Source organism: Grammomys surdaster, unplaced genomic scaffold (genome assembly GCF_004785775.1).
Source record: "Grammomys surdaster isolate TR1022 unplaced genomic scaffold, NIH_TR_1.0 270, whole genome shotgun sequence".
Taxonomy (NCBI): Eukaryota; Metazoa; Chordata; class Mammalia; order Rodentia; family Muridae; genus Grammomys; species Grammomys surdaster.
In genome coordinates, this window is record NW_021604711.1 from 1,361,697 (window position 1) to 1,374,239 (window position 12,543).

Below are 12,543 nucleotides of genomic sequence, written 5' to 3' on the forward strand. Positions count from 1 at the left end.
CTACACTTTGGGTTATGCTGGCCTTACCATGCAGTGAGCATGCTTCACAGGCTGAGGTATGAAACTTGATCACACAGGCATACATCTTCCATCATCTCTCACACCTCAATCGTTCCTTGGAGAGGTGCATTCGAATGTTAGGGTTCTGCCCCTGAGCCCAGCCAATCTCATAATGAACTTCCTCCTGCAAAACTCTTAGTGATTGGAGGACAGGGTAGTGGGTGGGACAAACCTGGTTCTATAACAGTGGGAGTTGTTGGTACTAACCACTGTGCTGTCTCACAGAGAGACCCCTTCCCTAGATGTCACATTTGATTTGAGAAGAGTAGACTGCCACCTGGTTCCAGAGCCACTGTCATGAAGGCTGTTTCCTCTATTTCTTCTCACACAGATACTGGGAATGGAGCTGACATCCCAACCATGGCCTCCCACCTCACAGCCCATAAGCTAATGTGGGGGGAAGGAGCTTTGTAGGTAGACTTGTCAGGGTGACCAAACCTTGAAGGACTTGGGGTCAAGGTATAAAAGGAAGCATTGCATGCATGACTTTTCCTCAGAGGCTTTTATTGATTTCTGTGCCCAGCAAACAGCAGCATTTGGAGGGGTGAGGTCAAAGCCTTCAGGGAGTTGAGCACATGCACAGGGCAGCAGGTGGGAGCGAAGCCAGGATGAGGCTCCATGAGCAATTCTTCAAGGACAGAACAGCCAGCAAAACAAGTGTCAGGTGCAGCAGCACTCTCAATGCCGGGGCATCTGCGAGGACAGGGGGAGAACATGAGACCCAAGGCTTCACCCTCTCGTCCTGAGCAGTCCATGTTCCCCAGGCCCCAGGGCCTTGCCTCTCACCTTGGCTGGGCTTGGGGGGTACCTGGCCTTGTGTGCTTCTTCATTCAGCAGAGACCTCACCAGGCAAGAGCGGCGGTGGGAGAAGGTCTCGAAGCTTTTCTTGCCGTGGTAGGCACCCATGCCGCTGTTCCCTAAATGAAAGGGCCCCAGCTAACCTTGTACTCTCAGTTCTCATAAATTCCTTTTCCTGAGCCTTCTGGGGTTAGCCAAAGCTTAGAGTGTCCCCTAGGGCAGCTCTGCCAGGCACAAGAGTGCCCAGAGAGAGAATCATCCCAGGCGTGCCACTAAATGCCTGCGTGACCCCAAGCCAGAGTACCAGGTGACCAGCACTAGGATTTCAGCACCAGACTTACCCACACCCCCAAAGGGCAGAGTGAGCACAGTGATGTGAACAATGACGTCATTGGCTGTCACTCCACCGCTTGATGTCTCTGCGATCATTTTCTTGATCACCTACATAAAGACCCAGGCGGCCATGTTGTTGTCCTGCATTCTTCCCACCCTTTCTGAACACATCTTGGAGCCTCAAGAACAGTGGAGGCTGAGCCTCAACCACCAGCTCTGCCACCCTTAGCCCCTGCCGTGTCTCCAGCCCTTTGTAAATATCTCGTGGTCCTTGGCACTGTATAGGGAAACAGCAATGACCACCTCATTCACAGATCTAGCAAGATGGGACTGTCCTACTCTTAGAGACAAGGCCAAAGACTTGAAGGCAAGTTAAGTGATTTGCCCAAGGTGATGAAGCTGAAAATTTGAACCCAGGCCTGTGGATCCCAGGGCCCCCTTACATGTAAGTGTTGTGTCTGGTAGGCTAGGACCCTGGGAAGGGGACTCCTAGGCCTACCTTGTCATTGTTGGAGAACACATAGAGTGCCAAGGGCTTCTCACGCTGGTTGATAAATTTAATGGCCTCATCCAAGCTTCGAACACATACAATGGGCATCACCGGCCCAAAGATCTCCTCTTGCATCACAGGGGACTGGGGGTCCACATCCACCAGGATGGTGGGAGCTGAGGCAAAAAGAGAACCAGAGTCTCTTAGTGCTGATCCACCCCAGATCCTCAACACACATATGTACACACACACAGCCCATGCTAACATCTAGCTCCTGCTTCTACTCTTTTGCAAACAAAGCTTTCTCATACCCTCATTCTCTCAGCTCCTGCATCCTGGACTTCATCATGGCAGACCATGAGGATATCTACAGATTAACCTGCATGGGGGAACAAGCTCTAAACATTAAAGGGACAGTTATTATGGCTGCCAGACCCGTGTGTTCATCCCATAATTCTCCCGTCTCCTTGTTAACTGGGGACCAAAGGAGCTCCAACTGATGTTGCCCCCAGCCAGGGTCCTGGGAGTTCCTCCCAGCCTGATCTACCTTGAGCTCTCGTGGCCTCTGCTAGCTCTGTTCCTTGTTCCCTTTCAGGGATTGGAGGTGGAGAGGAAGCCCTTGTCTCTGACTTGTAGAAGAGAGAGAGGTTTCTAGGGCTGTTGATAGGCATTCCTTAAGAGCCATGCCCAATGTTTGCCTTCTGAGAGCCTCCAAAGCTTTCCGCAGGCCTACTTGGGAAACCCTACTTGCTCAATGCCTGTGCCCACTTCCTGTAAACTTGCCGTCCAGGCAAACAGGCAGCACTCTTAATGGCAGGACACACACCTATGTATCGTGAAGACTGATCCCAGGTGCCTCCGTGGGCTACTTTCTTGCTGTCAATCAGGCCTATGACCCGCTGGAAGTGGCGGTCGTTGATGATCCTCCCATAATCACGGGACTGCTTAGCATCTTCCCCATAGAAATCCTGAGAAGAGATGACTTCCTAGTCACTAGGCAATGACAGCCTTTGGGTGGTGGGAATCTGAGAAAAGTTTCCCCCAGCCCCGGACCTCCAGTATATTCTGTACCATTTCCAATTATCTGCAGTGTGTATGTGCATATTTCTTTTATGAGCAGAAGAAAAATACCTGCTGTAAGCTTACAGACAATTCTGCTAGGCTCCTCCCAGGGACCTAGCAACAGTTAAGTCACCATCTGCAGACACTACCTGCTTCTGCCAGGTGCTGGAGGCTTATAAAAGGACTGCTTGACACCCTGCTCAATCTGTCTCTCTGTTCCCGTGCGTTTCTAGCCTGCCTCTTCCCCTTTCTGTTCTCTGCCCTCACAGGTTCTGCCTGTCTGCCTCTACACTTTCTCCAGGTCCTCTCTTCCCCCAAATAAACCCTCTTCATATCAGATCTGTTGCATGGAGTAATTTCTCAGGGGGACATCTTGGCACGGGCCCACCAGGTACCCTGTCACCACACTGTATTTCATAACACCTATTATTTTTCAGAGTCATGGAGGTTGGCTGAGGCTAAATACACCCCACGTGCCTTACAGCTTCCTGCCTCCCCCTCCCCGCGTCAGGCCATACTCACTTTGAGTGACTTTTTGAGCTTCTCCACAATTTGATTCTGAATGGAAGGGTCACAGAGGATGTAGTCTGGGGCCACACAGGTCTGGCCACTGTTCATGAATTTCCCCCAGGCAATACGCCTGTGAAAATACAGTCTGAATTATGGGAGTTCCCTCGAGAACATCCACATGCTCAGGGGAACTCCCGCTGAAGGCTGAGTGATGGAGGACCACCCATGGCCTGGGTGCTGCCACACTGAGTCCTCCTAAGCAACAGTTCACTTGTAGACACCCTGAGCTGCTCGACCCCTCCTTGTACCACAGGGGTTTCTGCAACCAGTGTGCTTAATGTCCTGGGAAATGACATGAGGAAATTCTGAGGACATCTGGAATGAGTGCTCTGTGACATTCTCAGAGTCTAGCACAGCCAGGTGACACCTCTACCTGTACCCCTCCATGTATTTGGAGTACAGAGGCCTGGCTAATCCAGATGTGAGTCCCATCCTGGACTCTGAGCAAATGGCTCTGCTTTTCTGAGATCTCCTGCAGAGGGGCAACTGGGCTTGGTAAAGATCTCCAAGCCCTGAGTGTCCACATTTGCTTTTCCTGAAGCTTCTACTTAAAGCGCCACCCCTGGGGATGCCACAGAGTCATTGCTCTCTCTGGAGGCCCCTTCTAGGAAGACATCTATGAATGGTGTCCCCCTCAACTTCTACTATCCCAAAGCCATAGGCTCCCTAAGGGCAGAGGCCATCTTTATTACTCAGTACAGGCATAAAGCTTGGTGCCATCATGGTAGTAGCAAGGTAGGAAGGTAGACAGGATCCCAAGCCTCTGAGCCAGCCAAGTCCAAGTCTCCTTACCTGCAAGCCACATCTAAATCACAGTCCCTGTCCACATAACAAGGGCTCTTTCCTCCAAGCTCCAGGGTGACAGGGGTCAGGTGCTTGGCAGCAGCAGCCATAACAATCTTCCCTACAGCTGTGCTCCCAGTGTACATGATGTGGTCAAACTTCTCTGCCAGCAGCTCCGTGGTTTCAGAGACACCCCCTTTGACCACTGGGTACAGATCCTTCCAGCAAAGAGACAGGGGAGGTTCAGCAAAGACCCGGCCTCTCCCAACTCCACACATAGGGTGGGCAGTAGGAGATCGTCAGGCCCTCAGCCCTTGAGCTATAAACTTACATGGGTACCCTAGCAGGTAAGTCACTCTCCTAGCTCAAGGGCTCTAGCTAACCTGTTTTAGGAGCTGGACTCCTCTCATTTGCTATAATAATCCACTGTCTCCGTGGATTTAAAGACCTGACCCCCAACAGAGCCATCCCTGAATTCTAGGGGTCACCTCACCTTGTCCATATACTTAGGGATTAGTGTAAAAAGCAGGTCTGCCATGTGATCGCTCACTTCTGAGGGCTTGAGGACTACTGCATTTCCTGCAGAATACAAAGTCAGAAGAATCCTCAGGAGACCTACCTAATGGCTTCTCCCACCCAGTGACCAGGCCCAGAAATCCCACTGTATCATCTGTACCTTTGGAAAGCAGTGGGGGAGGCTAGACACAGGTGCATGCTGTGAGTACACGCAGGCACACGCTGAGAAGCACAGGTACACACATAGGAACACAAGGCTGAAGCACACACAGGTACACACATGAGCAGCGGCTGCAGGTACATGCACTGGTGTGTGCTTTCAGAATGGCACCGCCTGCCCCTCAGCAATGCTGGGAGGCTGGGGGAGAAGAAAGAACACACAGAGAGATGCCCAGGCTGGATGAAGAGCAGCTCTGGCCTCTCCTGTCATGTAGTGGAGTGTCCTCACCCTTCATCCCTCCCCATAAGAATGGAGAAGTCAGCCAGGAGACCTGGCTAGATGGTTTGGTCATCACAGTCCCTCCAGAATGGAGCCCTCATACCTGCAGCAATGGCACCCACCATGGGCTGGATGGTGAGGTTGAAGGGGTAGTTCCAAGCACCTATGACAAGGACCACACCCAGGGGCTCTGAATGGATATAGAGGTCATCGTCCTGGGTCTGGCGAGTCTTTGCCACGGGCTCATCCTCAACCCAATCAGGAAGCTCCTTAATTGTGGTGTCGAGTTCCTCCAGCACATGAGCCACCTCCTCGTAGTAGGAGCTCCATTCATTCTAGGGAGAGGTTCCACGTGAACTTGAGGACCAGAGCTAAGGCTCTGCTTGCCTTGGAGAGTTGGCTGTTTAACGTAACCCTAGCAAGGTGGTGGGATATAGAGAAGGCACAGGCAGGACACAGAGCTGAGGCTCGTGGGTAAGGAAGAAATTGCATTGTCTGGAGGCTTACAGACCACACTGAATCCAAGAAAGCTTGGGAGACCACCGCGCTGAATAGACATGGATGCAGTCCCCACCCGGGAAGATGTTTCCAAGCCTGGCAGGAAAAAGTTCAGAACTATGACAGAGGGAGGCAGGAACTGTGGTTGCTGAGGAGCCCAGAACCTCCTGGAATGGTAGAGGGACAAGAAAGAGGGAGCGCCGATGGCATATATACATCTCTTTGCTGGACTTTGGAAAGTCAAAAGAGTGAGCTTTCTTGCCCAAAGTGTGGGATGCACAGACAGCAGTTGGTAAAGGAGCCCTGACAGGGTAGAGGGTGGTTGGCGCCACAAGGAGGGTAGAAGCAGTTTCAGGTGAGTCTCCAAAGCAAAATGAAAGCCTTGTGGATCTGGAGGATGCTGGTTTTGCCCAGAGCCACAGAAAGAGCAATCTCAGGGAACAAGGAGGAAGGAGGAAGCCACGTGGAGCTGCATCGCTCAAGAGTGTGGTCTTGGTGGTCCTTGGTATGCAAGGGTCAGGTAGACCAGGGAAGATAGAGAATACGGTAGGAGGGTAGGAGTGGGCCTGGGTTCGTTGAAATGGGGTCAATGAAGAAGCCAAGGCCATAGAGAAAAAGCGACAGGTGGAGGGAAGGGGACTATCCAACGGTAGTGGATGGAGAGGATGACCCTGAAAGCCTTGCTAATCCTTTCCTAGCCACACTTTCCACTCTATAACACTGCACTGTACATGTAGCGTTTGGGGAGCAGAGCAGTGAATTGGTGCTCGGCGAATTGGGTGGCCGGCAACTGATGTCCTATGCTCGGGGTGCGATTGTCCCCGTACCTATTGTATCCCTGCTAGTCCCTTCTTGTAGCCTCCCATCCACCACCCAGCCCCACCCTATCCCTAAACCTAACACACCTTGCGCAGGTTAGAGGCCAGCGCTCCAGAGATGCTTTTCAGGTTCTCGTTAATCATGCGCTGCAGCGCCTCCAGCTGCTCCATTCGGAACTGCAGCGGTCGAGTCTTGCCTGAGTTAAAGGCCTCACGGGCCCGGTTCACGGTGCTACTGATACTGCTCATTGCAACTGCGAATAGAGAGCACTTTGCGTCAGAGGAAGGAGGACAGCCACATCCTCAGCTCCAGGCCGTGCTTCTGCACCAGCGCCCCGGCGGTGGCTCTACCACTATGCTAATTTTATTTGGATAAAGACTTCTAGAGACTGGAAAATGCATTCCCACCAGAAAGCCCCCCTTCCTGACTTAGACGGCTAGGCCTTTCTGACTTCTTTAGACCTCTCAGGGCAGATGACACTATTCTTCAGTGAACCACACCCATCTTAAGCAGAATCTGCCAAAAGGTGGAAGGGGACTGGGGTGGGGGTGGGGCTTCTTGGCAACTCTCCAGTCCCACCTACTTGCAAAATGGGACACTTTCCCTCCTGGTAAACCTTCCAGAAGCCCTGCAACCAATTTTTGGATTAAGTTGGATACATACTGACCATGATTCCATTCCCAACCTAATTAAAGGAAAACTAACATCAAAAATTCCCACACACCCTTTCTGGTTGCACCAATGTGCTCAAATGTGCTGGTTGCCTGGCAAAGCTGAAACAGGCTTAACTTTTAGACCAACGTGTCCACCCCAGTGTGACACAGGCCAGTAGCAACAAAAGTCTTGCAGATTCTCAGGTTCTTGTGCAAAATTGCTGAGGTGATTGCTGCCTCCATTACAAAAAATGAAGATGGCAAGTTGGGGTGGCTGTTGCAGGGGGGCAACTTGACCATATCCAGCAAAGTCCTCTTGAAAGTATTAGTAGGGCATGGAGGGATGGTTTGCCATGCTCATTCACTGCTCATCCAAACCACTCACTCACATCTGATTCCCAGCCCTTCATCTGAAACGGCAGCTCCAGGGGATCCAATGTCTCTGTAGGCATTTATACTCCCTTCCACTGTCACACACAGACACACACCCATACACACAACTAAAAACAATCAAAATAAATCTTTATGCTGAAAAACATATGATTAAATGTTTTCAAAAGTAAGTCTGTGTAGCAGCTCCAAAGATCTGCGCAGGAGTTTCTAGGAGCCGGCATCCCTAGCGCCTATAAACAAGAAAAGTGTTTACTGTTAGCATGTGACGCACATCGGGAACAGTCTAAGAGCACCGTAGCCCTGGACAGTCTAAAGGAATCCTGTGGCATCTGTGTGATAGAGTATTTAGAAGTAAGACAGAAAACTATCAAGCACATTCACAAAGGCTCTGCCTGCCCACATGTGTCCTGGGGAAGAAAGAGACAGGCTACCCAAACATCCAGTGTAGTGTGTGTGCACGAGTGAAAGAAAAGCAGGGGTACCCCAGTGTGAGAGGAGGGGGCCACTAGGGGAGGAAAATAGTGACCTCTCTCTCTTCTTCCTTCTCTCTCCCCATTCATTTCTCCTTCCCTTTCTCTCTCTTCTCTCCTCTCTCTCTTCCTCCATCCTTTCTTCCCTCCCTTTCTCCCTCTCTCTCTCCCACTTCCTCCATTTCTCCTTCCCTCCCTCATCCCCCCCCCCCCCCCCCCCTCCTCTCTCCCCTCTCTCTTCCTCCACCCCTCCCTCTCCCTCTCTCTCTTCCTCCCTCTCCCAGGACCTGTACATCATAAGCAAGCTCCCACCACCACACTACCCCCCAGCTACAGTGACCTTGCTTTTCATTTTCTATGGCCTTTGACAATACGCTTATTTTCCCAAATGTCTGTTGTATCTGTGAAGATACATGAGAGAAACATGGCCATGCACAAAACTGAACAAAAGAGGATGCATTTAAAAGCACTTCCTCTCTCTTCCCAAGAAGCTGTCATTTCTACTGCACAGAGGACCCCAGGTACCAATCCCTCACCCTCCTTCCAGAGATGTTTGGCCCAGTACCATATGACATTTAACGCTGGGGTGTGGAGGAAGCGCTTGCCACTGCACAGAAAATACAGCAAGTGCCCCCAAGCTTAACCCCCACACAAATCTACATAAATATAGTATTTAATGGTGTCAGACGTGGTGCATGAACCTGCTTGGTTTTGCATTCAGAGTCTTTCCACCATCTCCCACACCCACACTCCTACCCTGGAAAGAGGCATCCAGGTTTCAGATCTGAACATGCCAAGCCTCTTAACTTGTGGTCCACCAGGAAACCAGACAGTTCCTTCGCTGGACCCCTGGGTCCTGCCAGCATGTGGACCAGGTCCTTCCTGTTAGCCAGAGCTTCAGCCATGCAACGAAGATTGGATTTCCCTTCCTACCCTTGTGAGTAGGGCCCCATGTGAGTGTAGCTGAACTGGGCTTACCCCTCAATATCATCTCTCAAAACTAAGAGGGCTTTAAGAAGCTATGTCCCTGGTTCTGTCTGTGAGGTAGTTAACCACTGTGCTGTCCACAGAATTACTGACAGATGAATAGAGCCACATTTGATGTTGCACCTGGTACCCGAGTGGGACACAAGCTGGCTTTCCTCTTTCAGGACCAGCCAGCCTTGAGGGTTATACCTTCCTTCTAGACCCATCCACTCTCAGAACTCCTCCACACTTCTGTCAGTTCTCAGAAAACCTCCATAGTGGAGCTGGTGGGATGGTTCAGTGGGTGAAGTCCTTGCTTGGGAAGCATGAGGACCTGAGTTTGGATGCCAAAACCCAAATAAAGCTAGATGTGGTCACACATTTCTGAGATCTCGCAACTCTGCTATAAGATGTGAGGCAGAGACAGGAGACTCTCTGGAACCTCACAGGCCGGATGTCTTAGTGTACCTGGATAGCAGTCAATAATAAAGGGTAGACCCTGCCTTGAATGAAGTAGAAAACGGGGACTGACAACTAAGGCTGTCTACTGGCCTGCTCACGTCATGGCACATATACCTGTTTACACACACACACACACACACACACACACACACACACACACACACACGAAGGTAGAGAAAGAGAAGGAGAGACGAGAGAAAGATTGATTTTTAAATGCACCCTAATAGTGCTCACAAAAAAAAAGGTCAGTCATGCACCCGTCCCACAGGTAAGAAAAGTAAGACTGATAACATTCAACATGCTGCCCCTCCCCTCACAGGCGGAAAGCACTGAAGTCAGGATTTGCATCCACATGCACTCTTAACAAGGAGCACGCTCTCAGCTACTCAGCCCTGCCATCTTTCTAGGAGCTGAGAAGCTTGGTGGTGCACACCAAGGTCTCTCACCCAAAGGACACCTCTGTTCCTGCGTTTTTTTGTGGGTCTCTAGGACTTTCTCGGTCCAGTGTTGGAAGATGACAGACCTCCAAAGATCTGGTGCTTGACATTCAATGCACCCAATCAGGAAATGCTGACCCGGCAGAGTCTGGACCAGTTGCCCTCAGAGTGGATGAAAGTCTCAGCCTCTCAATGTCCTTGCTCCAAGCAGGCTGTACTTGTATGCTCCCACCTAGAGATGAAGTAAGAAAGATGGGATAGGTTACCTTCTACTCAGCCTTCTACAGCAGCTGGGACTCCTGGAATGAGCAAGAGCCCAAAGAGGGCACATTTAAGGACCCTCCTTCCCGCCCACTTGGACCTTGGAGGCCTTCCCCAGGAAGTTCGCGTGACGAGGATAAAACAATATTCAAATGTGGGTGCAGCATAATCCGGACCTCTGCTTCACACAGGTTTTGAAGATTGCGTCTCCGGCTGTCTGTTTTGTTCTGTTCTGAAATGCAAGATGGGCCTGTGAAAGTTTGTGTGGGCTCTTCGCCAGCCCTCAAAAGAAGCCTGTGTTTGCCCTGGGCGTGGGGGCCACTGAGTAATTCAGCTTGGCATGAAGCTCATGCATTTCCTGCTTTTGCCAGCTGCTGCTCCCTGAGTCCCCTGTTATGTAAGGTCTACGTCGGGCAAGCTGCAGTCACGCAGTGTGTGTACAGCACCCAGAAAAGGCAGAAAATCACATACCACTCTGTTACTGTAGTATGTACAGGAATGAGGGTCCCACTGAGGTACAGATTCACAACCTACTGGTTGGAGATTTCTAAAGGGATCCCCAATAGTAAGTAGATCTGTTCCCTCAAGGCTAGTAGAGAACATGGCCAGGGCCCACCAGAACTGCCAAGAATTCCCTTTCAATCACCTAGAGAGAAAAAGCTGGAAGTCGCTTTCTGTATGTTTACCCAGTGTTCTCTGAGGCCCTGGTCTGTGTCACACTGTGGTGTATAGGCTAATACGGAGCACCGCAGTCAGCGCAGGCCACACCTACTCTGTCACAGGGCTTCTCTGCCTGCCTCTTTCTACCAGGCCCCTTTGCCCTCTTGCTCAGCTGCTGTTCCTGCATCTCAGTTCTCTCAAAGGACAAGTTCCCACCATGGCTGTGAGCCACAAAGCCTGCGCTCTTGTGCTCCCCGTAATCTGCACACGTCATGGCTCTGCTCCAATGTCATATCACACAGCAACACTTTGTCCTCTTTAGTCGTCTCCTCCAGAGCAGCTATGCCCTCTGGCACCCTGTGTCTACAGTTATGGGGAATAAGATTATAATGGAGTTGGAAATTTCTCTTGTCTGGTGGCTTTGTGCCATAGCAGCCGCTGCAGCAAGGCACAGCACGTACATTCCAGTAACTAATACCTGATGCTAACTAATGACTTACTGGCTTTTGCATTTGCTACTCACCTTATCATAAAGTGTATCCCTCTGATCATCATAAGAAAAGGAGAGGGGAAAGGAAAACAGTGTGCCTCGTGAGGCCAGCAGCTGCCCATGCATACCATGGTTACCACATAATTTCCTCTTCTTGACCTAATTTTATGCTGTTTTGTTCATGGAGGCCCTGGAGCAGTGGCTGAACTGTGTAGTAGGTCTACACCAGCTCAGTCTGTTTAAATGTGTTTTATGATGTCCACACTGAGACCAAATTGCCTGCTGAAAACATACCCTTGTCATTAATTAACACAGCAGTCTTATGCTGACTACTACCTGCCTTCCTCTCTGGCCCTCCCTCAGCAAACAGAACTGGATCTGCTAAGGGCTGGAAATCTGAGAAGTGGACACTTAGCAAACATCTGCTAAATGGAGAAATAAAGAAAATGCAAATTTCAAAACACTGTGAAAAGTAGTGATGATAGGGGTGTGCATTAGTGACACAGGTGTGCATTAGTGATGGTGGGGTGTGCATTAGTGACGTGTGTGCATTAGTGAGGGGGTGTGTACTAGTGATGGGGTGTGCATTAGTGATGTGTATGCATTAGTGAGGGGGTGTGCACTAGTGATGGTGGGATGTGCATTAGTGATGTGTGTGCATTAGTGAGGGGATGTGCACTAGTGATTGGGTGTGCATTAGTGATGTGTGTGCATCAGTGAGGGGGTGTGCATTAGTGATGGGGTATCATTAGTGGGGGGGTGTGCATTAGTGATGGGTGTGCACTAGTGATGGGGGTGTGCATTAGTGATGGTGGGGTGTGCATTAGTGATGTGTGTGCATTAGTGCATTAGTGAGGTGTAACGGCCCGTTCCTTTGTAATGGCCCATTCTGCTACTTTGTAATGGCCTGTTCTGTGGCTCTGGTCCACAGGTCAGGGTCTAGCAAGAGAGAGAGTGGGGAGGGAGGGGCAAGAGACGCAAAAGATGGATACAAGACAGAGTCTAGTCAAGTCTCTTCTCTTCTCTGAAAAAAAGGTCCTGGGTGTTTATACCCTTTACCACGTGACTTGCCCTTGTGGACAAGCTCAACTGAAGACACTACGTCACATGCCTTGTAGCCATGGATACCAGGAGCACCTTGCAGCTGGGGGCACTAAACAGTGTAACAAGATGTTTATCAGAGTGTACTCAGCTATTGCAGGCTGTTGAAAACAAGTCTCTTGTCAGGGTATATGGCTCGAGATGGCTGTAAAGATGATAGCCGCTTTCGGCTAGGAGTCGGCTCCCAACAGTGATGGGGTGTGCACTAGTGATGTGTGTGCATTAGTGATGGGGTGTGCACTAGTGATGGGGTGTGCACTAGTGATGGGGTATGCATTAGTG

At 50.6% G+C, this 12,543-nt stretch overlaps 1 protein-coding gene across 2 annotated transcripts; it reads right to left on the minus strand.

Annotated features, from left to right (window-relative positions):
- Positions 1–544: 544 nt before the first annotated feature.
- On the minus strand, positions 545–10,176 carry Aldh3a1 (aldehyde dehydrogenase 3 family member A1). 2 transcript variants are annotated; one of them, XM_028776560.1, is made up of 11 exons: positions 10,016–10,176; positions 6,455–6,621; positions 5,155–5,386; positions 4,590–4,675; positions 4,106–4,314; positions 3,266–3,383; positions 2,508–2,649; positions 1,691–1,857; positions 1,200–1,299; positions 847–977; positions 545–753 (listed from the first exon to the last, which is right to left on the minus strand). In XM_028776560.1, exons 2-11 carry the CDS (start codon positions 6,614–6,616, stop codon positions 739–741), a joined length of 1,362 nt encoding a protein of 453 aa, XP_028632393.1. In that variant the 5' UTR covers positions 6,617–6,621; positions 10,016–10,176; the 3' UTR covers positions 545–738. The 2 variants fall into 2 exon arrangements, with proteins under 2 accessions (XP_028632393.1, XP_028632394.1); XM_028776561.1 differs by having other exon boundaries at positions 548–753; positions 9,888–10,055.
- Positions 10,177–12,543: the final 2,367 nt, after the last annotated feature.

Bases quoted from the DNA above. Each gene is read 5' to 3' on its own strand.
- Aldh3a1 (XM_028776560.1), bottom strand. From the start codon at position 6,616: ATGAGCAGTATCAGTAGCACCGTGAACCGGGCCCGTGAGGCCTTTAAC. The intron at 1,858-2,507 runs GTGTGTGTCCTG...TTTTTGCCTCAG, and splicing joins TCAGTCTTCACGATACATAG to CTCCCACCATCCTGGTGGAT. The intron at 1,300-1,690 runs GTAGGCCTAGGA...GTCTTTATGTAG, and splicing joins TGTTCTCCAACAATGACAAG to GTGATCAAGAAAATGATCGC.